At 43.6% G+C, this 26,486-nt stretch overlaps 1 protein-coding gene across 15 annotated transcripts in view; it reads left to right on the top strand.

The window, feature by feature from the left end:
* The window catches only part of crebbpb (CREB binding protein b), a 279,436-nt gene that overhangs the window by 157,008 nt on the left and 95,942 nt on the right, over positions 1 to 26,486 (top strand). For 9 of the 15 annotated variants that reach the window (XM_072481408.1, XM_072481399.1, XM_072481406.1 and 6 more), the window contains 6 exons: positions 6,831 to 6,955; positions 8,088 to 8,273; positions 10,060 to 10,482; positions 11,570 to 11,749; positions 20,001 to 20,184; positions 21,406 to 21,524. In XM_072481408.1, the coding sequence (XP_072337509.1) occupies positions 6,831 to 6,955; positions 8,088 to 8,273; positions 10,060 to 10,482; positions 11,570 to 11,749; positions 20,001 to 20,184; positions 21,406 to 21,524 (1,217 nt within the window). The remainder of the gene's footprint in view (positions 1 to 6,830; positions 6,956 to 8,087; positions 8,274 to 10,059; positions 10,483 to 11,569; positions 11,750 to 20,000; positions 20,185 to 21,405; positions 21,525 to 26,486) is intronic. The other 6 variants (XM_072481400.1, XM_072481412.1, XM_072481409.1 and 3 more) reach the window with 2 other exon arrangements.

Genomic DNA, 26,486 nt, shown 5'->3' with positions numbered 1-26,486 from the left:
AACGGTACCTCTGCCGTTCTCGGTGGCCTGATACTTCACAAATCCGGTGGTAGTGGCGGCTCTGAGGATCTGGGGGCAATGGCGGAGACATAAGAGAGGGGTGGGAGCATCGATTTGGACCCCGATTTATAATAACCACAGGTTTGTACCAGGTAGGCTAGATGGCGGGTTCCGGAGTTGGCAGAGGGCAAGAATTAGAAGGATGGGGGATCTATTTATAGACTGGAGCTTCCCCAGCTTGAAAGCTTTGGAGGATAGATTTAAATTGCCAGCAGGGAATGGTTTTAGGTATTTGCAGGTGCGAGACTTCCTGAGAAAACAGGTGCCGACCTTTCTGCTGCTGCGGCCACGGGGGATACAGGGTAGAGTAGTTTCCAGTACCTGGGTGGGAGAGGGGAAGGTATCGAATATTTACCAGGAGCTTCCTGAGGCAGAGGAAACTCCGGTGGAGGAGCTTAAGGGCAAGTGGGAGGACAAGCTAGGAGGAGAGATGGAGGCGGGGCTATGGGCGGATGCCCTAAGCAGGGTTAATGCCTCCTCATCATGTGCCAGGCTTAGCCTGATACAATTTAAGGTAGTCCACCGAGCACACATGACAGCGGCTAAGATGAGTAAGTTCTTCGGGGTTGAGGATAGGCGTGCGTGGTGCGCGGGAAGCCCAGCAAATCATGTCCACATGTTTTCGGCATGCCCGAAGCTTCGTGGGTTTTGGCAGGATTTTGCTAAGGCAATGTCCACGGTACCAAAAACACTGGTGGTGCCGAGTCCAGGGGTAGCGATCTTTGGAGTGTCGGAAGGCCCGGGAGTTCAGGGGGCGAAAGAGGCCGACGTCTTGGCCTTTGCCTCCCTGGTCGCCCGGAGACGGATCTTGTTAATGTGGAGGGACTCGAAGCCCCCGAGTGTAGAGACCCAGGTTAGTGACATGGCTGGGTTTCTCAGTCTCGAGAAAAGAAAGTTCGCCTTAAGAGGGTCAATGTTAGGGTTCACCTGGAGGTGGCAGCCATTCGTCGTCTTCCTCGGGGAAAATTAAAATGTCAGCAGATTCAGTATTCCGAGGGGGGGGGGGGGGATTGTTGTTGTATGGTTGAGGTGTGTGAAGATTGGGCTGGGGGGGGGGGGGGAATGTTTATTTTACCATGTTAATGTCATTGTTTATGTTACTGTTAGAAAAAATTTCAAATTCCTCAATAAAATATTATTTTTTTAAAAAGGAGGGCAAATGAAATGTGGTTATTTATTGCAAGGGGAATGGAATATAAAAGGGGAATTTTTGCTCCAGTTGTACAGGGCATTGATGAGATCACATCTAAATCATATGAGGCTGAAGCATTCTCAGCAATCTTCGGTCAGAAGTGCCCAGCGAATGATCCATCTCGGCATCCTCCAGAGGTCCCAGCATCACAGATGTCTGTCTTCAGCCAATTTGATGCATTCCATGTAATATCAAGAAATGGCTGAAGGCACAGGATACAGCAACAGTCATGGGCCTGACAATATTCCGGCAATAGTCCTGAAGACTTGTTCTCTAGAACTTGCGTGCCCCTAACCAAGTTGCTCCAGTACATCTACCCGGCTGTGTGGAAAATTGCCCAGTTATGTCATGTACACAATAAACAGGCCAAATCCAATCTGGCCAAATAGCATACCATCAGTCTAATCTCGATCTTGAGAAAAGTGATCGAAGGGGTCATTAACAACGGTATCAAACGGCACTTGTTCAGCAATAACCTCACTGACACTCAAGTTTGGTTTCCGCCAGGGTCATTCAGCTCTTGACCTCATTGCAATCTTGGTTCAAACATGGACAAAAGAACTGAATACTTGAGGTGAGGTGAGACTACCCTTGAAATCAAGGCAGCATTTCACCAAGTATGGCATCATGGAGCCCTAGCAAAACTGGGGTCAATGGGAATCAAGGAGAAATCTCTCCACTGGTTGGAATCATAGAAATACAGAAAATAGGAGCAGGAGATGACCATTTGGCCCTTCAAACCTGCTCTGCCATTCGTTATGATTATGGCTGATCATCCAACTGAACAGCCTAATCCCACCTTCCCCTCACCCCCCCCCCCCCCCCCCCCAATAATTTTGATCCCCTTCGTCCCAAGTGTTATATCTAACTGCTTCTTGAAAACATAAATGTTTTCGCCTCAACTGCGTTCTGTGGTAACAAATTCCAGAGACTCGCCACTCTCTAGATGAAGAAATTTCTCCTCATCTTTGTCCTAAATGCTGTACCCCTTATCCTCAGACTGTGGCCGCTGGTCCTGGACCACCCCCCCCCCCCCCCCCCCCCCCCTAATTTATGGCCATTCAGATAATAGTCTGCCTTCCCATTTTTGTTACCAAAGTGGATAACCTCACATTTATCCAAATTATGCCATTCATCTGCCCATTCACTCACACTGAAGGGAGGATCTCTCCATCCTTCACATAACTCACCCTCCCACCCAGCTTCGTGCCATCTGCAAATTTGGAGATATTACATTTTGTCCCCTCATATCCAAATCATTAATATATATTGTGAATAGCTGGAGTCCCAGCACCAATCCCTATGGTACCCCATTAGTCACTGCCTGCCATTTTGAAAAAGACCCGTTAATTCCTAATCTTTGTTTCTTGTCTGCCAACCTGTTTTCTATCCATCTCAAGACACTACCCCTAATCCCATGTGCTTTAATTTTACACACTAATCTTTTATGTGGGACTTTGTGGAAAGCCTCATGAAAGTCCAAATAAACCACATCCATTGCCCCCCCCCCCCCCCCCCAAAATCAACTCTACTAGTTATGTACTCAAAGAATGTACATTTGTCGAGCATGATTTCCCCTTCATAAATTCGTGCTAACTCTGTCCGATCCTGCCACTGTTTTCTGCTCTGCTATAAAATCTTTGATAATGGATTCTCAAATTTTCCCCACTACTGACATCTGATTTACTGGTCATTAATTTCCTGTTTTCTCTCTGCCCCCCCCCCCCCCCCCCCCCCCTTTTTAAATAGTTGGGTTACATTTGTTACCCTCCAATCTGCAGGAACTGTTCCAGAGTCTATAGAATCTTGGAAGATGACCACCAATGCATCCATGTTTTGAGGGCCACTGGGGATTTATCAGCCTATAATCCAATCAGTTTCTCAAACATAAGTTTTCTATTAATATTGATCTCCTTCAATTCCTCCCTATCAATAAACCATGCATTCTCCAACATTTCTGGCACAAAGGAAGATATTTGTAGTGGTTGGAGGTCAATCCCCTCAGCTCCAGGACATCACTGCAGTTCTTCAGGGTAGTGTCCTAGGCCCAACCACTTTCAGCTGCTTTGTCAATGACCTACCTTCATTCCATCATAAAGCCAGAAATGGGGATGTTAGCAAATGATTGCACAATTCAGCACTATTCGCAACTCCTTAGACACCAAAGCAGTCTACGTTCAAATGCAGCAAGCCCTGGACAATATCCAGGGTTGGGCTGACCAGCAGCCAGTAACATGCGTGCCACAAGTGCCAGGCAATGTCTGTTTCCAACAAGAGAAGATCTAACCATTGCACCTTGACATTCAATGGCATTACCATCACCAAATATCCCATTATCAACATCCTGGGGTTACCATTGAACTGGACTAGCCATATAAGTACTGTGGCTACCAGAGCAGGTCAACGGCTAGGAACCCTGCGGTGAAAATCACCTCCTGGACCCCCCCCCCCCCAAAAAAGCTTGTTCACCATCTACAAGGCGCAAGTCATGTGTGTAATGGAATTTGCCTTGATTGTCCTGGTGAATGCAGCTCCAAAAAGACTCGAGAAACTCTCCACCATCCAGGACAAAGCAGTCCACTTGATTGCTACCCCTTCCATAAACATTCAATCCCTCCACCACCGACAACCCGTGGCAGCCATGTGTACCATCTACAAGATTCACTGCAGGAACTCTTAGGCAGCATGTTCCAAATCCACAACCACTAGCATCTAGAAGGACAAGGGCACCAGATACCTAGGAATACCACCAGCTGGAGGTTCCCCTCCAAGTCACTCACCATCCTGAATTGGAAATATATTGCTGTTCCTTCACTGTTGCTGGGTCAAAATCCTGGAATTCCCTCTCTAGCAGCACTGTCGGTGTGTCTACACCTCGAGGACTGCAGCTGTTCAAGAAGGCAGCTCACTATCACCTCCATCTAGGGATGTGCAGTAAATGCTGGCCTAGCCAGCGATGCCCACATCCCGTGAATGATTTTTTAAAAAAAAATGTAATGTTTTTGGTCTCTTATTTAAGAAAGAACACAATTGCATTAGAAGCAGCTCAGAGAAGGTTTACACGACTCATTACAGGGGTGCAGGGATGATCCTTTGAGGAAAGGCTGGCCTGTATCCATTGGGGTTTTGAAGACTAAGATGATCTTATTGAAACTTATAAAATCCTGAAGGGATTTGATGGGGTGAATGCTGAAAGAATATTTCCCCTTGTGGGAGAGACTTAAAACTAGGGGACACAGTTTGAAAACAAGGGATCCCCTATTTAAGACAGAGATATGAAGAATTTGTTTCTCTCAGAAGGTCAGGAATCTTTTGAATACCCTTGCACAGAGAGGGACGGAGGCAGGGTCATTCTACATTTTTAAGACAGAGTTAGATAGATTCTTGACTAACTAGGGAGTAAAAGGCACAGGGAGTAGTCAGGAAAGTAGTTGAGGCCACAATTCGATCAGCCATGATCTTATTAAAGTGCTGAGCAGGGACTTCCGGTGGCGGTATTTAGAGGGAAGACACACACGAGGTGGCTCCTGCCAGGGTACTGAATTTTTATCCCTTTCCACCAAGTTTCTGTGGGTACTTTCGTTTAAATTCCCACCTTATCGGTGCACATTAGGGAAAGTTGAAGAAAGAAATTTGTGGATGGAATCGGGGCTCTTCTCCTCGCCCTTTGCCTCGTTATTAACCCGGAGGCATGTTCTGTTTGGGTGGAGGTCTCCTATTCCGCACAGTGCCTCAGCCTAGTTGGTTGACCTCATGGAATTTCTACGTTTGGAGACGGTCAAGTACACAGTTAGGGGGTCGGTAGAAGGCTTCTACCGAAGATGTCAGCCATTCTTTTTTTTAAAGAATTAATCACTCAGTTGTTCAGGTTTTTTTTAGTTCAAAGTGGGGGGCGGGTTGAATTAGATGTGTTGATTGTGTTCTTTTTACGTCATGACTTGAAGTTTTCTAATTAAAACGTTTTCAGTAATTTTTTTTAAATGGCTGAGCAGGCTCAGGGAGTCGAAAGGCCATCCAGCTCCTATATTTTCATACATATATATATATATATATATATATATATATATAAAATGTCCTGGTCAATATTTCTTCCTCAAACAACATCACAAAAAACGATTATGTGGTCACGATCACATTGCTGTGTGTGGAAGCTTGCAGTGCACAAATTAGCTGCTGCACGGTGGCACAGTGGTTAGCTCTGCTGTCTCACAGCGCCAGGGACCCTTGTTCTATTCTGGCCTTAGGAACATACCTCTTCATTCACCTGAGGAAGGAGCAGCGCTCCGAAAGCTAGTGACATCGAAACAAACCTGTTGGACTTTAACCTGGTGTTGTAAGACTTCTTACTGTGCTCACCCCAGTCCAACGCCGGCATCTCCACATCATGGCCTTAGGTGGGTGTGTCGAGTTTTCACATTTTCCCTGTGTCTGCGTGGGTTTCCTCCAGGTGCTCTGGTTTCCTCCACAGTCTAAGGATGTGCAGGTTGGGTGGATTGGACATGTTTAATTACCCCTTAGTGTCCAACGGTTAGGTGGTGTGGGTGGGGTGCTCTTTCAGAGGGTCGGTTCAGTCTCGATGGGCCGACTGGCTGCCTCCTGCACTGTAGGGATTCTAGGATTACAAAAATTGCTACACTTCAATAAGTACTTCATTTCCCCGTGTCTGCGTGGGTTTCACCCCCACAACCCAAAAGATGTGCAGGATAGGTGGATTGGCCATGCTAAATTGCCCCTTAATTGGAAAAAAATAATTGGGTACTCTAAATTTAAAAAAAAAAATTTAAAATTAAATAAATAAATAAGTACTTCATTAGCTGTCAAGTTCCTTGAAATGGAACAAACACAACATAGCAAATTCTGTTGGCATTTCAGTGAACTGTACAACCACAGCACAGACATCATTGTTTATTTCATATTAACTATGGGAAGCACAGATCCACATTCAATTGCCCTACCAGTTGATGTTTCCAAGAATCTTATTTTTAAAAAGTACTGTCATGAAATAAATAGGATTTTATTTAAGCAAAAAAAGATTTAGCAAAGATGAGAATTCTGAATTTGGTGAGCAGCAGACAATGTAGATCAGTGAGGCCAGGCTTATTAGACAAGTGGAGCAGTGTGGGAGAGGATATTAGCAGAAAAGCTTTGGATGCACAGAAGCTTATAACGGGTAGGTCATAAGATGCCAGCTAAAAGAATATTGGAATAAGCACACCTGGACATGAAGGATGGTACCAGTGGCAGATGGGCTGTGCTAGAGAGAAGTGAATTATCATTGACCATCAGCAAGGATCACACACACTAGGTAATGTGCATGTGCATTTGAGTGCAGTACCAAACAGTCCCTGGAGCCACAGATACCATGGCCAATTGGGAGGGGAAAAGTTGTTCACTGAGGAAGCTAGTGGAATGAACCAGAATTCTGAATTTGGTGTGACATGGAATGCGTTAATCTGGTGCTGTGTGCATAGCATCAAAGCACCTCCCACCTTGCTCCACAATCCATTGATGGGAAATTGAAAATTAAATTAGTACAGCTCCATTTTAGCTAACGAGAAAGATGTGTTTGTTCTTTCAGGTATGAGCCAGTTTGGTTCCATGTCATTGGGGAATGTGCAAATGCCTCAGGGGCCCATGGGACCACGTGGAACACCTCCCATGAACCATACAGTACAGATGAGCACCATGGGATCTATTCCAACGGTAATTACTTTTCTGTTCAGCAATTCCATTGCCCATGAGACTAGAAAATCACCATTACCTCAAACATATTTACTAATGAGGAAAAGACTGCAGATCTTGATTATGCAATATGTCTCCCAAATTTACAAGACACATTGCCCAGTGGAAGTGAAGCTCAACGTTTCAGAAATTGTAAAATGCTCCAGCATAATAGTAATCAAAGAAGCCTGGCACCTAATATATGGATTTAAGATTCATGGCTATCTTGTCTTTCTGCATAGCATCCTCTGCACATTGTTTGGGTATTCCAAACCAGTACCAATCCCTGCATCCAAGTTCCTTCAATATTTAAATCTTGGTTGTGTCCTTCTCTTGTAATGTGTGCTAACATTATAGCTTGCAAGGTTCAATCTCCATGTTTAAATTTATCAATGAAAGGTAACTTGTTTGCCACTTTCACATTAAAACATTTCTAAATATATTGATGTACAGGAAGATGTAACACCCTGCTAAACCATCAGTGAATTAAAAAATAGTTGTGAGGAGCGTGATCAGTCTTTATTTTTTAAGTGTTTGTTGAGGGAGAGAAAATAATTGAAACCAGGAGACGGTGTTTCCAATTTGTCCATTCTTCCACTAGACTCTTCCTCTCTACCTTAGCCCATTTGCCACCGGCACTACCTTTCATGGTATTGTGACCACCAGACTTGATTGCTCTATCGCTGTCCTGGCTGACCTCTCATTATCCACCCCATTTTTTAGCTCATCCAAACTTTGCTGCTTATATCTGCCATACACTGCTCCACCTGTTCATCATCTCTGTCCCCACTGATCTTTGTTGTCTACACCCCAAATGTCTCTAATTAAAATTCCCATCCTAATAGAATTTATTATAATTATCTAACTTCTGTTCTGTTAAATTGTTACTTTCCTAATAGAAATGCTGCATTTTGGAGAAGGTATTAGTGGTATAAGTTGGCATTGTTCATTATTGAGTACTAATCCCCTCCTCTAACCTATATCTCTTACATCTCGGGAGTGGGGAGTAAAATATCCAGTTCTACTATGTCAGAGATGCTATATAAATGCAAGTTTTATGTCAGTTGTTTCTTATTTTCTAGTATGAATTGTAACACTGTTTAATTTCTTCCAGCTGGGAATGCCACCTTCCCGATTGCCACAGCCCCAGGGCATACTGGGAGTGCATACCAACAACATTGGTCAGCCTCCCTCCCAGAACCAATTTCTGAATCAGAACCAGTTCTCTGCAGCCTCTGGTGGAATGAATGTGAATAACGTGGGCATATCTCAAACTACAAACCAGCCTGGAATGAATCAGGTACGCTTAATGCATTAATGTTTTTGTGACCTGAGGGAATGGCAGTAAGTGTAATTTCCTTAGGTTTTCTTGTGTCATAACTTGCACTCACAAATAGTAACTTGCAAACTCACTTCACCTGAGGAAGGAGCAGCGCTCCGAAAGCTAGTGACATCGAAACAAACCTGTTGGACTTTAACCTGGTGTCGTAAGACTTCGTACTGTGCTCACAAATAAATACAGTGCATTTAAAGTTGCATTATTGTGTCAGATTTTTAAATTTTTGTAGAAGGAACCATGATTTTGAAAGGGACAGGGAAACCTCTGATTGGTTTTAAATGCTCCTAATCGGGTGACGCAGTGGTTAGCACTGCTGCCTATGACGCTGAAGACCCGGGTTCAATCCCGGCCCTGGGTCACTATGTGTGGAGTTTACACATTCTCCCCATGTCTACATGGGTTTCACCCCCACAAGCCAAAGATGTGCAGATTAGGTGGCCATACTAAATTGCCCCATAATTGGAAAAGATAATTGGGTACTCTAAATTTATAAAAAATAAATAAATGCTCCTAATTAGGCAAATTAGTGGACTAATTTCTAGCTACGTATGTATGCCAACCTCAAGCCACTGGTACTGAAGCCTTATTCAAGTGAAATACGGTGTGTTTTGAGTTGCTGTTCCTTAAGGTTTTGACAGAATGCTTCTAGAAGTTAGTTTTGCCCTCATTTGGTGCTTTGAATGCAAAAAGTGCTGGAATGTTGCAACTGAGTAATTGAGTCAGGACAAGGTAAATGTTTGAACAAGGTATATTTATATGTGAAATACTCAGCAGATCTGGGAGTATCTATGGAGAGATACGGAGTTAACTTTTCAGGTCGGTCACTTTTCATCAGAAATTTTTTGAAGAACAGCCATTGACCTGAAAGATTAACTCTATTACTTTCTCCGTAGATGTTGCCAGACCTGCTGAATAGTTCAAGCATCTGTGATATTTTGCTTTTGTAGGATTCTAATATGCAGACCTGCTGAATAGTTCAGGCATCTGCGATATTTTGCCTTTGAAGGATTCTAATATGGTTTGCTGGCTCCGAGCCATTACTTTCTCTTGTTCCTTCCCCCGTCCTTGGCTGTCATCGACTCATTCACTGTAACGGAAGTTGAAGCGTCAGAGGGTAGATAAAATACAAGATATGTAAAGTTGAGCAGACTGTTTGGTCTGCTTCTTAGTATGTTCCAACTCTGACAAATATTCATGTTTGGATGAAACCCTTATATTTTCCAGTTTTCTTTAATTTGTGAGCTCAAAATTTTTAAATTTTGAAAATATACAACATCTAAAAGATGGGCAGGATTAAATTGGCAATAGTGACCAGAAATTGGATCTGTTCTACCAGGGTTAATTTATTTGAAGTTTTAAAAGATGGTGATATAGTTGCTAAAGTTGCCTGTTCCATATAGCATGAAATGTGCATCCAAAATCAAGAGTGTCAGTATCCAATATGACTTGCAGAAGTATTTTGTTTGGATACTCTGAATTCATTGTTGAATGAGCTGCCTAAAATGGCTTGAACGCTAAGAGCTGTAGAATAAGTGTTTTAGTCAACATGCTGGTGCTCAACTATTGCTATTATGAAGTATCCTGACTGCGTTATTGTGCCTTGTACATTTTTTATACCTCTGCCATTTAAAACATAGTTAATTGAACTATTTTAAACTTCTCTCAGCTATGACCATAAATATGTAAAGTGACAGCAAATCCAAGATCTTAATGGCTTAGTGAGTTGTCTTGTGCTTTTTCTTTGGAGCAGACTCAGGCACCTGGCATTTCACTTCCTTTGAACAATTCTGTAAGCATGATAGGACTACCCAATGCTCAGATGCATTGTCCGCCGGTTTCCCAGCCAACTCTCCGGCAAACCCCTTCTCCTGCTTCCGTCTCTGCCCCTGTTGTCGCTACTGCTGCTGGAAATTTACCATCTATTCAGCATCCAACCTTATCCAGCATGAGTTCTCCTCAGCCAACAACTTCCCAGTCTCAGGCCTCCACTCCAGCTTCCTCCTCTGGTCGAGCCTCAACACCAACTCCAGTGCGGAGCACAACCCCGAATCAGACTCCGCCTCGGACCCAAACTCCAACAAGGCCTCCAACTCCAGTACAGTCGCAGCAGTCGATACCAACACCACAACCAATGCAGCAAGCCACTGGACCACCACAGCCTGCCACTCCTGTAAGTAACATTAGAAACAAAAATGGTTTTGTTTGAGAAATAGAAGTACAAGAGTTGTAGCCTCTGAAAGTTGTTGAATCAACTTATTTTTCTTTCACCCTGTTAATATTTAATCGCAGTGTTTCCCCAGTAACTTCTCCATATTTCTGATAACATTTATGAATATTGCACGTTGAACGCTGAAGTTTTGGCTGATCTGGAAATGCCCCTCGTTTCCCATGTCTAATCAAATATATGAAAGACATATGATTGAGTTATTTTTTTTTTAAAGTTGCACTCAGCCGAGGGTGCTATCAAGGCACTTTATATTTTACTGAGAGACTGGCTAGTTGTAACTTTGTTCCTATGAATATGAACCCACATGATGAGACTGCTAATTCATTTATACTATCAGTATGATCGGGTGTGCCCATGGGTTGGAAATTGTCGGACTGGTGATCTGAAATTTAAACTTCCTGAAGTGATTTTCTGAAGTGAGGCAAAGCAGTAGGAACACGGTTCTGCTTTTTATGATATGTATGTTTGTTGGCTGTAGGTGGCCAAGCTCTGACCTCTTCCACCTGAGGAGCATAAAAGATTAAGTTAATCTTTTATGCCAAGAGTAGAAATAGTTGCCTGCCTTTTAGGAAGCTGTCGGGTAAAAGACATTTTTTTTGATTGAATAATATTGGACCAATATAAACCCCGCTTTCCCAACCACTTCTTGAGCCATTGATATACCTGTTGTCACTCCTAATGATAACTTTCTAAAAGATGTGTCCTGTATGCAAAAGGATTAGATATAAAACCAATTAGTAATTATGCCAAGATGTTCAATAGATTATGAAACATGGGCATTTTTATATTCTCTGCAGTACAATTAGATGCCAAGCATCTACACAATTTAATTTATATTTAAAATTCAATGTTGCCTCCTTTTATTTGTGTGCTGTAAATGGTAGACTATAAGTAATTATTAACTATGATGTGTTGCACTCATTCACCAGCTTTGTTACACAAGTGAGTTGTAGGTTATTTTCACAGCTGCTCTTGTAATTCATAGTTTTTTTACAGTTAAATATTTTTATTTTTCTCCCAAATTTTAAAGCTCTCTCACTCTGCAGCAAGCGCAGATGGTAAAGTAGCTACCCCGACCTCTGTGGCTAGTACAGACACAAACTCACAGCCACTCATAACCGAAGCACCACTGTCTGAAACCAAACCAGAGGTCAGAGTGGAAGAAATGGAATCAGAGGTACCAGAAACACAGACAGAAGACAAAACTGAGGTACGAAGACTAGCAGATGTCACCTTAACCTTTTCAAGTGTTGTAGTAGATATAACTTTAACCATTAGTTAGTTGATGAAATTATGGTAGTTGAAAACTAGTTGGACATTTTCCCAAGTCAACTTAATCATTTTTGGGTATTAACGTTTGTTCAGAAAGGCAGTGCAATGTGGGAACTATTTACAGTTGACCTAAAGAATCCTTACTGCCATATCTAGAAATCTTACAGGCACTAAAGAGGACAGTACATGCAATGTGGGCTACCAATATAGTGTATTGACATTTGACCACCTTTCAGTTGCATTGTCTTGCATGTGTGCAGTAGTATTCTACCATTAGTGGATTTATTTTCTCTGGTTTGAATGGCTTTGGAATGGTCCCCCACCTGTCTGAGGGAACAGTTTTTGGAGTTAGAGAAATGCAGGGTATAGATTGGGATAGAGATGGAGAAGATCACTGAGGTAGTCTGCAGTAGAGCACTGGAAGGGTTTAAAGACCCTAATGTTCAAGTTACCTCACTGGCCCAAAGTGGAGTTTGGTAAGGATAAATAATAACTGTAGGAAAGGACTCTGGCCAAAGAGCAGCTGGAATTGAAGTTTGAGAAGCTGTTTAAGAAATTGATTCCCAATTGGCTTGGAAAATGCAATTCAGATTCTCATTCAGATTAATTCAAATTCACATTCATATTGTTTCAGATTCTCATTCAGATTGGTTCAGATTCTCATTCAGATTGGTTCAGATTCTCATTCAGATTGTTTCAAATTCTCATTCATATTGGTTCAGATTTTCATTCCGATTAATTTAGATTCCCATTCAGATTGATTCAGATATGGGGTGGAGGTCAGCTTCTCCGCCCTGTGCCTCGGCATAGCGGGAGGAACTGCTGAAATTTTTGACTCCCGAGAAGGTGAAGTTTGAGCTGAGGGGAAGGGTTCTACAATTCACAGGCATTGTTTATCTTGCACTTTCAAGAATTGGATGCCATTGAACATTGCGGGGCGGACTATTGGTGGGGGGGTTGAGTATGTTGTTTACTGTGGATGAAATGCCCATTGATTCCCTTTTGGTCTTTTTGTTTTGTTGTATTTGGAATGTATGGTTGATGTTTGGGTTTATATGTTGAAGGGGATGCTGGTTGGGGGATTGTTATTGTAATCAGTTATTGTTTTGATGAAAATGTGGAAAAGGAGGCAAATTTAAAAATAAGTTTTTTAAAAAGATTGATTCAGATATGGGATGGGCACGGTGGCGCAGTGGCAAGCACTGTTTCCTCACAGCACCAAGGACCCGAGTTCGATCCTGGCCCCGGGTCACTGTCCATGTGGAGTTTGCACATTCTCGCCGTGTCTGTGTGGGTCTCACCCCCACAGCCCAAAGATGTGCAGGGCAGGTGGATTGGCCATGCTAAATTGCCCCTTAATTGGAAAAAAAATGAATCAGGTACTTTAAATTCACTTTAAAACATTGACTTAGATTCACATTCAGATTGATTCAGATGCCCACTCAAATTGATTCAGATGCCCACTCAGATTGATTCAGGTGCCCACTCAGATTTATTCAGATTCCCACCCAGATTGATTCAGATTCCCACTCAGATTGATTCAGATTCCCACACAGATTGATTCAGATTCCCACGCAGATTGATTCAGATTCTCACTCAGATTGATTCAGATTCCCACTGTGATTCAGATTCTCACTCAGATTGATTCAGATTCCCACCCAGATTGATTCAGATTCTCACTCAGATTGATTCAGATGCCCACTCAGATATATTCAGATTCCCACTCAGATTGATTCAGATTCCCACACAGATTGATTCAGATTCCCACGCAGATTGATTCAGATTCCCACTCAGTGATTCACATTCTCACTCAGATTGATTCAGATTCCCACTCAGATTGATTCAGATTCCCACTCAGATTGATTCAGGTTCCCACCCAGATTGATTCAGATTCCCTCCCAGATTGATTCAGATGCCCACCCAGATTGATTCAGATTCCCACTCAGATTGATTCAGATTCCCACTCAGATTGATTCAGATTCCCACTCAGATTGATTCAGATTCCCACCCAGATTGATTCAGATGCCCACTCAGATTGATTCAGATTCCCACCCAGATTGATTCAGATTCCCACACAGATTGATTCAGATTCCCACTCAGATTGATTCAGATTCCCACACAGATTGATTCAGATGCCCAGTCCGATTGATTCAGATTCCCACTCAGTGATTCAGATTCTCACTCAGATTGATTCAGATTCTCACTCGGATTGATTCAGATTCTCACTCAGATTGATTCAGATTCTCACTCCGATTGATTCAGATTCTCACACAGATTGATTCAGATTCCCACTCAGATTGATTCAGATTCCCACGCAGATTGATTCAGATTCTCACTCAGATTGATTCAGATTCCCACTCAGTGATTCACATTCCCACTCAGATTGATTCAGATTCCCACTCAGATTGATTCAGATTCCCACCCAGATTGATTCTGATTCTCACTCCGATTGATTCAGATGCCTAGTCCGGTTGATTCAGATTCCCACTCAGTGATTCAGATTCTCACTCGGATTGATTCACATTCTCACTCAGATTGATTCAGATTCCCACACAGATCGATTCAGATTCTCACTCCAATTGATTCAGATTCTCACTCGGATTGATTCAGATTCCCACTCCGATTGATTCAGATTCCCACTCAGATTGATTCAGATTCCCACGCAGATTGATTCAGATTCTCACTCAGATTGATTCAGATTCCCACTCAGATTGATTCAGATTCCCACTCAGATTGATTCAGGTTCCCACCCAGATTGATTCAGATTCCCTCCCAGATTGATTCAGATGCCCACTCAGATTGATTCAGATTCCCACACAGATTGATTCAGATTCCCACGCAGATTGATTCAGATTCTCACTCAGATTGATTCAGATTCCCACTGTGATTCAGATTCTCACTCAGATTGATTCAGATTCCCACACAGATTGATTCAGATTCCCACGCAGATTGATTCAGATTCTCACTCAGATTGATTCAGATTCCCACTGTGATTCAGATTCTCACTCATTGATTCAGATTCCCACCCAGATTGATTCAGATTCCCACTCAGATTGATTCAGATGCCCACTCAGATTGATTCAGATTCCCACCCAGATTGATTCAGATTCCCACCCAGATTGATTCAGGTTCCCACCCAGATTGATTCAGATGCCCTCCCAGACTGATTCAGATGCCCGCCCAGATTTATTCTGATTCCCACTCAGATTGATTCAGATTCCCACTCAGATTGATTCAGATTCCCACCCAGATTGATTCAGATGCCCACTCAGATTGATTCAGATTCCCACCCAGATTGATTCAGATTCCCACCCAGATTGATTCAGATGCCCACCCAGATTGATTCAGATGCCCACTCAGATTGATTCAGATTCCCACACAGATTGATTCAGATGCCCAGTCCGATTGATTCAGATTCCCACTCAGTGATTCAGATTCTCACTCAGATAGATTCAGATTCTCACTCGGATTGATTCAGATTCTCACTCAGATTGATTCAGATTCTCACTCCGATTGATTCAGATTCTCACTCAGATTGATTCAGATTCCCACGCAGATTGATTCAGATTCTCACTCAGATTGATTCAGATTCCCACTCAGTGATTCAGGTTCCCACTCAGATTGATTCAGATTCCCACCCAGATTAATTCAGATTCTCACTCCGATTGATTCAGATGCCTAGTCCGGTTGATTCAGATTCCCACTCAGTGATTCAGATTCTCACTCGGATTGATTCAGATTCCCACCCAGATTGATTCAGATGCCCACTCAGATTGATTCAGATTCCCACCCAGATTGATTCAGATTCCCACACAGATTGATTCAGATTCCCACTCAGATTGATTCAGATTCCCACACAGATTGATTCAGATGCCCAGTCCGATTGATTCAGATTCCCACTCAGTGATTCAGATTCTCACTCAGATTGATTCAGATTCTCACTCGGATTGATTCAGATTCTCACTCAGATTGATTCAGATTCTCACTCCGATTGATTCAGATTCTCACACAGATTGATTCAGATTCCCACACAGATTGATTCAGATTCTCACTCGGATTGATTCAGATTCCCACACAGATTGATTCAGATTCTCACTCAGATTGATTCAGATTCTCACACAGATTGATTCAGATTCCCACACAGATTGATTCAGATTCTCACTCGGATTGATTCAGATTCCCTCACAGATTGATTCAGGTTCCCACTCAGTGATTCAGATTCTCACTCCGATTGATTCAGATTCTCACTCGGATTGATTCAGATTCCCACCCAGATTGATTCAGATTCTCACCCAGATTGATTCAGATTCTCACTCCGATTGATTCAGATTCTCACTCGGATTGATTCAGATTCCCACCCAGATTGATTCAGATTCTCATTCAGATTCCCACTCAGATTGATTCAGATTCCCACTCAGATTGATTCAGATTCCCACTCAGATTGATTCAGATTCCCACCCAGATTGATTCAGATGCCCACTCAGATTGATTCAGATTCCCACCCAGATTGATTCAGATTCCCACACAGATTGATTCAGATTCCCACTCAGATTGATTCAGATTCCCACTCAGTGATTCACATTCTCACTCAGATTGATTCAGATTCCCACTCAGATTGATTCAGATTCCCACCCAGATTGATTCAGATTCTCACTCAGATTGATTCAGATGCCCAGTCCGATTGATTCAGATTCCCACCCAGATTGATTCAGATTCCCACCCAGATTGATTCAGATTCCCACCCAGATTGATTCAGATTCCCACCCAGATTGATTCAGATGCCCACTCAGATTGATTCAGATTCCCACACAGATTGATTCAGATTCCCACTCAGTGATTCACATTCTCACTCAGATTGATTCAGATTCCCACTCAGATTGATTCAGATTCCCACTCAGATTGATTCAGATTCCCACTCAGATTGATTCAGATTCCCACTCAGTGATTCACATTCTCACTCAGATTGATTCAGATTCTCACTCGGATTGATTCAGATTCCCACTCAGATTGATTCAGATTCCCACTCAGTGATTCAGATTCCCACTCAGATTGATTCAGATTCTCACTCAGATTGATTCAGATTCCCACTCAGATTGATTCAGATTCTCACTCCGATTGATTCAGATTCCCACCCAGATTGATTCAGATTCCCACCCAGATTGATTCAGATTCCCACCCAGATTGATTCAGATGCCCACTCAGATTGATTCAGATTCCCACACAGATTGATTCAGATTCACACTCAGATTGATTCAGATTCTCACTCGGATTGATTCAGATTCTCACTCAGATTGATTCAGATTCCCACTCAGATTGATTCAGATTCTCACTCATTGATTCAGATGCCCACCCAGATTGATTCAGATTCTCACTCCGATTGATTCAGATTCCCACACAGATTGATTCAGATTCCCACTCAGATTGATTCAGATTCTCACTCAGATTGATTCAGATTCCCACTCAGATTGATTCAGATTCCCACACACATTGATTCAGATTCCCACTCAGTGATTCACATTCTCACTCAGATTGATTCAGATTCCCACCCAGATTGATTCAGATGCCCACCCAGATTGATTCAGATGCCCACCCAGATTGATTCAGATGCCCACCCAGATTGATTCAGATTCTCACTCCGATTGATTCAGACTCTCACTCGGATTGATTCAGATTCCCACTCAGTGATTCACATTCTCACTCAGATTGATTCAGATTCTCACGCGGATTGATTCAGATTCTCACTCAGATTGATTCAGATTCTCACTCCGATTGATTCAGATTCTCACTCAGATTGATTCAGATTCCCACTCGGATTTATTCAGATTCCCACCCAGATTGATTCCGATTCTCACTCAGATTGATTCAGATTCTCACTCAGATTGATTCAGATTCCCACTCGGATTGATTCAGATTCCCACCCAGATTGATTCCGATTCTCACTCAGATTGATTCAGATTACCACACAGATTGATTCAGATGCCCAGTCCGATTGATTCAGATTCTCACTCCGATTGATTCAAATTCTCACTCCGATTGATTCAAATTCCCACTCAGATTGATTCAGATTCCCACTCCGATTGATTCAGATTCTCACTCCGATTTATTCAAATTCTCACTCCGATTGATTCAAATTCCCACGCAGATTGATTCAGATTCTCACTCAGATTGATTCAGATTCCCACTCAGTGATTCACATTCTCACTCAGATTGATTCAGATTCCCACTCAGATTGATTCAAATTCTCACTCAGATTGATTCAGATTCTCACTCAGATTGATTCAGATTCCCACTCAGATTGATTCAGATTCTCACTCCGATTGATTCAGATTCTCACTCGGATTGATACACATTCTCACTCAGATTGATTCAGATTCCCACACAGATTGATTCAGATTCTCACTCCGATTGATTCAGATTCTCACTCGGATTGATTCAGATTCCCACTCAGATTGATTCAGATTCTCACACCGATTGATTCAGATTCTCACTCGGATTGATACACATTCTCACTCAGATTGATTCAGATTCTCACTCAGATTGATTCAGATTCCCACTCGGATTTATTCAGATTCCCACCCAGATTGATTCAGATTCTCACTCCGATTGATTCAGATTCCCACTCGGATTGATTCAGATTCCCACTCAGATTGATTCAGATTCCCACTCAGTGATTCAGATTCCCACTCGGATTGATTCAGATTCGCACTCAGTGATTCAGATTCTCACTCAGATTGATTCAGAGGCCCACTCCGATTGATTCAGATTCCCACTCAGATTGATTCAGATGCCCACTCAGATTGATTCAGATTCCCACCCAGATTGATTCAGATGCCCACCCAGATTGATTCAGATGCCCACCCAGATTGATTCAGATGCCCACCCAGATTGATTCAGATGCCCACCCAGATTGATTCAGATGCCCACCCAGATTGATTCAGATGCTCACTCAGATTGATTCAGATTCTCACTCCGATTGATTCAGATTCCCACTCAGATTGATTCAGATTCCCACTCCGATTGATTCAGATTCTCACTCAGATTGATTCAGATTCCCACTCTCATTGATTCAGATTCCCACTCTCATTGATTCAGATTCCCACTCTCATTGATTCAGATTCCCACTCTCATTGATTCAGATTCCCACTCTCATTGATTCTCATTGGCATTCAGATTCAGATTGTTGAACTGATTAACCTGTTTATTGTGAATGCTGAAGAATCAATGCCAAGACTACCGACTTCCAAATTATGTTTACTAGAGACTAATATTACAATCTCTGACCAGACCCCAACAGTTGCTAAGGTACCGGACAGAAACCCCAATATTATATTTAATTTGTAAGACTGTGAGGAAAAGATACTTTGCTCCAGGAGTGATTCCATGTACAAATAAGGTTATGGTATATTAAAACTAACTCTATTACTACCACAATACTAAGCAAACTTTAACTCTGTACAAGAAAATAGCTTAATAACCAGTTAAGCAATGCTTAACAATAATAGGAAATACTTTAACTTTGAACTGATATCTTTTGTCTTCAATTAAGCAAAAACCATCTCGGGTCAAAAATCACTTTTAAATGCATTTAGCATACCCAGGAATATTTGCTGTATAGGGATATCTTGGATAAACTGCTTTGAGAGAGAGAGGAACCAGCTTGCAGATTATTTTTTTTTGGTTTTCTTTTTTTATAAATTTAGAATACCCAATTCATTTTTTCCAATTAAGGGGCAATTTAGCGTGGCCAATCCCCACCTACCCTGCTCATCTTTGGGTTGTGGGGGCGAAACCAACGCAAACACAGGAGAATGCGCAAACTCCACACAGACAGTGACCCAGAGCAGGGATCAAACCTGGGACCTTGGTGCCGTAAGACTGCAGTGCTAACCACTGCACCACCGTGCTGCCCAGCTTGCAGATTCTTGCCTGTGGCAAGTACTGTTTAACTTGCCAGCATTTGGCAAAAAACACCTGTTCTGTTCACAGTCTCATGTTTTCAGTAGCTGCTAGTCTGATCACAGACAGATCTAAACTCAACTCAACACTTGACTACTTCAGCCCCGAACTCCTCCCATTAACTACATAATGTCTTATCCCAATAACTGGGTGATGACCATTTGACAGTCAGACATGAGACTGCTTGCATAGTTATTGCCATGTAAAAATGTCTGTTTTACTTCTACCTGCAGAATGATGAAGTGTCTTCATGTCCACAGTTGAAGGAAGAGAGTAATGAGAGTCTTGAGACTAAGCAAGAGCCCATGGAGGAAGAAGAGAAACCAGAGATCAGAACTGAGCCCAAAGAGGAGGAGGAGGCCGGCGCCAATCCATCTTCTCAGTCATCAGCATCACCACCTCAATCTCGCAGAAAGTGTAAGTGTTTGTGGGTTACCAAAAACATCTTATTCAAATACATTCTTCAGATAAGGGCTAAAGGATGTTCCTATGTTTATGAGGAGATGGGGGATTCAAAAATATAATATGAAGGAATTCAATAGTGGTTCGCACTGCTGCCTCACAGTGCCAGGGACCCGGGTTCAATTCTGGCCTCGGGTGACTGTGTGGAGTTTGCACTTTCTCCCCGGTGTTTGAGTTTCCCCCCACAGTCCAAAGGATGTGCATGTTAGGTGGATTGGCCATGCTAAATTGCCCCTTGCGTCCAGGGATGTTTAGGTTAGGTTAATGGCAAGAAGGTGGGCTTGGGTGGAATGCTCTTTCAGAGGTTTGGTGCAGGCTCGATGGGCCAAATGGTCTCCTGCACTGTAGGGATTCTATGATTCTAATACAGTCCCCTCCAATTCGCTTCTTTATTCACCTGAAGAAGGAGCAGTGCTCCGAAAGCTAGTGATTTGAAACAGACCTGTTGGACTTTAACCTGGTGTTGTAAGACTTCTTACTGTGCTCACCCCAGTCCAACACCGGCATCTCCACATCATGAAAATTACCATGACATGGCTGGAGGTTTTACATAAGGATTGTCACTGCATGTGAACTTGTACATCTATGTTTTCCATAGAATCCCAACAGTGCAGAAGGAGGCAATTCGCCCCATCAAGTCTGCACCAATCCTCTGAAAGAGCACTCTACCTAGGCCCACTTCCCTGCCCGATCCCCATAACCTATCCACCTAACCTGCGCTTCTTTGGACACTAAGTGGCAATGTGGGAGGAAACCAGAGCACTCTGAGGAAACCCACACAGACACTGGGGGAAACATGCAAACTCCACCCAGACAGCCACCCAAGTCCATAATTGAACCTGGGTCCCTGGCGCTGATGCAGCAGTGCTAACTAATGTGCCACCCAGCTTTGTGAAGCTTTACATTGTTTTACAATATCTGAACTTTATAGGTATTCCTATTCTAAATAGCAGTTAAAACCTGTGGCAAGTGTTTATTTAGTTGATATCATCTAATTTTGTCACTTCTGATGTGATGTATAATGTTAGAAGCTACTGCAACCTTTTCGTTAAAGCATAATTAACTACATTAGAGCTGCAATGTGCCGTAGTTTTAGTGGTTAGACAAAGTGACTGTCTCTGAAACAGGGTATAATTTGTTGGTAAGCTCATGTCATTTTCTATTGTTTCCTGATAGTTTTCAAACCAGAGGAACTACGGCAAGCTCTTATGCCCACACTTGAAGCATTGTACCGTCAGGACCCAGAATCATTGCCATTCCGGCAACCTGTGGATCCTTCACTTTTAGGAATTCCTGTAAGTACTGGCAGCTAAATACTAATTAACTATGCTACTCTGTGCAACTGGAAAAGTAAATAAGGACAGCTTTCGCTGAATGAAATTTAAACCATATTTTGAATTATTGAATGCTTTTTGTAACAGTCATGGGTTTCCTGTGTTAAAATAAGTAAACCTGATGTATTAGCCTGGCACAATCGGTGGCATTCTCACCTTCAAATCCATAATCTAAGGTGACATTTAGTGCAATTCTGACGAAGTGCTGCACTGCCGGAGGTGCTGTCTTTCAGGTGAGTTGATAAACTAAAGCCATGTTTGCAAGCACAGGTAGACAGGATCCCATGGCACTGATAAGAGCAGGACAGTATCCCAGCCTCATGGCCAGTATCTGTCCCTCCAAGCCACACATAGTAGATTAACTGATCATTGACTAAGTTGTTAGTTGTGAGCCTCACTTTTGGCTGCTGCATTTGCCCGCATAATGGGACCACAATTCAAAAGTGATTTATTTGTTTTAAAGCGCTTTGAGGTGTTTTAAAGACATGGTAAGATGCTATATAAATGCAAGGTTGTTTTTTCTTTTCACGCAAATTAAACCTTATTGGCCCAGCAACATGACAACATCCCACAAAACACAATTAAAGTGATGGATTTTCATCAAACTTCAACTTTATGGCAACCAAACTTTATCACTTCATTCCTCGTGGATTCAGGCTAAATGAATTGGTAGGATTCACTGATAGCAATCTCTACTGACTTCTGCATAGCTGCTCAGTCGGTGATAATATTCTGTGAACATTCTTTTGGCACTCCATTCATGTTCAGAAGCTTGGTGTTTTGAGTAAGCCAAAAAATAGACTTGATTTGTTCTCCACGTCCCTCATCTAGAAGGAGGAGAGCATGCCAGGGGATCCCCCGAGAAGCTGTAGTAGATGCCATCTTCAAAAAAGGAGACAAGATCAATGGCGGTAACTATGGGTATATTTGCTGTCCGCAACAGGGAAGGTCATTGCAAGAGCCCTCTCAATCACCTTCTCTCCTTGGCTGAAGGGCTCCTACTAGAACCACAATGCAGATTTCAGACAGCAAGAGGCACAGTGGGCATGATCTTCACAACATGACACGTCCAAGAAAAATGCAGAGAACAGCAGCACCCCTATTTATGGCCGACTTTGTTCTCACAAAGGACTTTGACTCAAGAGAATGGGCTATCGATCATCCTCCTCAAATTTGGCTGCCCGCAGAAATTGGTCACAATTCGCTACCTGCTGTAAGATGGCATGCAAGCCATGATCCTTGCCAACGGATCTGTCACAAATTCAATACGAGTGCAAACTGGGGTCAGATAAATCTGTCATCGCACCTCCATTCCCGACCCAAGATCACCCCAATCTCTGTCATCAAGCTGTTGTCATCAAGCTGCAGTATGCTGACAACGCTTCAGTAATAATAATAACACTTGAGTAGGCGAACACTGAAGAGGCCAAGCTCCAAACTATTGTCAATGTGTTCATTGAGGTGTATGAAACATTGGGCCTTGGACTAATTTTCCAAAAGACAAAGATTGTGTACCAGCCTGTTCCTGCTGCATAACACAGCCGCCCTGACTATCAAGATCCATGGCGAACCATTGGACAACATTGATCATTTCTCATAGCTTGGGAGCCTAATCTCAGCAAGGGCAGACATCCAAGATGAAAATCATCATTGACTGCCGTGCAGGGTGGCACAGTGGTTAGAACTGCTGCCTCACAGCACGAGGTCCCAGATTCGTTCCAGGCTCTGGGTCACTGTCTGTGTGGAGTTTGCACATTCTCCCCGTGTATGTGGGTTTCGCCCCCACAACCCAAAGATGTGCAGGGTAGGTGGATTGGCCACACTAAATTGCCCCTTAATTGGAAAAAATGAATTGGGCACTTTAAATTTATTTATTTTTAAAATAATTGCTGTGCCAGCCATCTCAGGAAAAGGGTGTTTTATAAAGGACCATAAACATGGCGCAAAGCTCATGGTCTACAGGGCTGCAGCGATACCTACCCTTCTGTATGCATCAGAGAAGTGGACAATTTACAGCAGATACCTTAAATCGCTGGAGATATTTCACCAGCGATGCCCCTGCAAAATCCTGCAAATTCATTGGCAGGATAGGCACTTCAATATCCATGTCCTCTCTCGGGCCTATATACCCAGTACCAAGGCACTGGTTATGGTTAATCAGATAAATTGGGTGGGCCACAACATCCACATGCCCAACACAAGCTCTTTACTCCAAACAGTTACCAGAAAGACAGAGGAATTATTTCAGGGGTACCCTCAAAGCCTCCCTGAGAAATACAATAACCCACCAATTTGTGGGAATCTCTTGCTCAAAACTAGCCAAACTGAGGAGAAGGTGCCAACCATTTTGAACATCTCCCAACAGGCCTAGGTGAAGTACACGTGCAAACAGTGGAAGGAGCTTACCAAAATCTGAGCATCCAATCCACTCGCCTCATCAAACACTACCTGCTCCACCTGTGACTGTGTGTGAATCCAGAATTGGACTTTTTGGTCACCTCAGAACCTAGAACGTTGGAGTGGAAGAAAATCATTATCAGTCCCAAGGAACTGCCTAAGAAGAAGGAATGCACATCTCTTCAAAGATGACTGTGGCTGGGATCTAAAATTTCAATACTCCATTTTGCAGCATAAATTGCAAAAAATAACATTGTACGGAGCTTTTCAAAGAACTGACATTCTATTTCTGTTGTATGCAGTGCAGATGATTGTGCAACATTTTATGATACAGGACTTCCGGTGGCGGCTATGAAGGAGTAAGTCGCACATTTGGTGGCTCCCGCTCTGGTCGGACTTTTGGACCTTTTCCCCGATTTTCTACCGGACTTGAATTGTAAAACTGACGACAGCGGCAGTTGTGTACTGAATTCCCACATCGGTGCATGGAGAGAAGGACTAGAAGTGCTCGTAAAGGCAGCAACAGGAAGACAGAGAAGGCTTGGGCTGAAGCTGCAGCAGGAGACAGCATGGTGGAGGACCGGACCTCTGGTTTGTTGACCCAGCAGTCAATGGAGCAGCTGATGCAAGATATTCAGGAAGGCTTTGCTAAGCAGAAACGGGATAGCTTGGACCCGACAAAAGAGTCAATTGAGCGGCTGGAGCTTAATTGGACGCCCAAGATCGGGCGATCCAGAAAGTAGAGAAGACGCTGGCTGAGCAGGAGGAACAACAAACTGCGGTGGAGTTGGAGGTGGGGCTGCTGAGAGACAAGCAGAAAAGGCTCCTGGAGAAGGTGGAGGACCTAGAGGATAGGCCTCGCTGGCAGAACTTGAGAGTCGTTGGGCTCCTGGAGGGTCCGAAGGAGCGGACGCTGGGGCATACATAGATGCTGGGGGAGGGGACATTCTCCCGGCCCTTGGAGGTGGACAGGGCTCACAGAGCGCTGGCAAGGAAGCCGCGAATGGGAGACCGCCCCGAGGGCAATGTGGTGAGATTCCACAGGTACTTGGATAAGGAACGCATTCTACAGTGGGCCAAGCAGACACGGAGCTGTAAATGGGACAACAGTATCCTGCGGATCTACCAAGACCTGAGTGTAAAGGTGGCCAGGAGAAGAGCAGGCTTCAACCAGATTAGGTCGATCCTTTTTAAGAAAAAGGTGAAGTCCGGCCCGTCTCTGAGTCATGCACGAGGAACAGTACTTTTATTTTGATGCGCCTAAGGACTCGCTGGACTTCGAGGAAAGGACTGGTGGTGGACTGAGAACTTTTGAACTTTGCTGCAACGTTCTTGTTTTTTTTTTTCTGTTTCTGTTTATAAAAAAAAAGAAAAAGTTTTTTGTTTTGTGGAAGCTGTTTGTAATGCCTTTTGCATTGATTTGGAACCAGCGGTAGAGCTGAGTGAGTTAAGGTTTTCATTTGCACTGTCGGAGGCTGGAGGTGTGCTTGTTTAGATCTTGGAGTTTTTCTGTCGGGCAATTGTGTGGGGATTGTTTGATGTTGGGAATATGTTTGTATGAGTAGGAGGGGGCGGGTGGGGAGGGAACAATAGGTGGGAGACTATCCTGCACCAGAGATGGGCGCTACCAAGCTAGCAGTGCGGGCTAGCTCGCAGAAGCGCAGTGGGGGGGGCGCATATGTTTGGTTTATTAAAGGGGTTGGGTTACAGAGTGTTACTAGGGGGGGAGGGGGGTAAATGTTCTGCTGACGAGGGAGGGACTAGGGCTAAGGGACAGAGAGGAGGTTGGGGGCAGAGGCTGCCTGGGGGCAGACCGGTGGAGGCACGGAGCATGGGCTGGAGGTGGGCAAAACAGGGGATGGCTGATCGGCGAAGGGGTGGGCAATGAGCCCCCCCCAACTAGGCTGATCACCTGGAATGTTCAAGGGTTAAATGGGCCGGTCAAGCGGGCACGTGTGTTCGCGAATCTTAGGGGACTGAAGGCGGACATGGTAATGTTGCAGGAGACGCACCTTAGAGTAACTGACCAGATTAGATTGAGGAAAGGCCAGGTCAGTCGGGTCTTTCACTCGGGACTAGACTCCAAGACTAGAGGGGTCGCGATCCTGATCAATAAGCGGGTGGTGTTTGAAGCGGGTAGAATAGTCTCGGATGTAGGAGGTCGGTACATTATGGTCAGTGGGAAACTGGAGGAGGTGCAGGTGGTATTCGTAAATGTGTAGGCGCCAAATTGGGATGATGTGGAATTTATAAAGAGGATGCTGGGGAAGATACCGGACCTGGACTCGCACAGGTTGGTCATGGGAGGGGACTTCAATACAGTTATTGACCCTGGCTTGGACCGGTCAAGCTTGAAAACGGGCAGGGTGCCAGCAGTGGCAAAGGAACTAAAAGGGTTCATGGAGCAGATGGGGGGGGGGGGGGGGGGGGGTGTGGAGGATCCATGGAGATTTGGGCAGCTGAGGGTGAAGGAGCCTCCTTCTACTCACACGTGCATAAAGTGTACTCCCGGATTGATTTCTTTAT

Source organism: Scyliorhinus torazame, chromosome 17 (assembly GCF_047496885.1).
Source record: "Scyliorhinus torazame isolate Kashiwa2021f chromosome 17, sScyTor2.1, whole genome shotgun sequence".
NCBI lineage: Eukaryota > Metazoa > Chordata > Chondrichthyes > Carcharhiniformes > Scyliorhinidae > Scyliorhinus > Scyliorhinus torazame.
The sequence above is the reverse complement of the archived record's forward strand: the minus strand, read 5'-3'. Positions and strand labels throughout refer to the sequence as shown.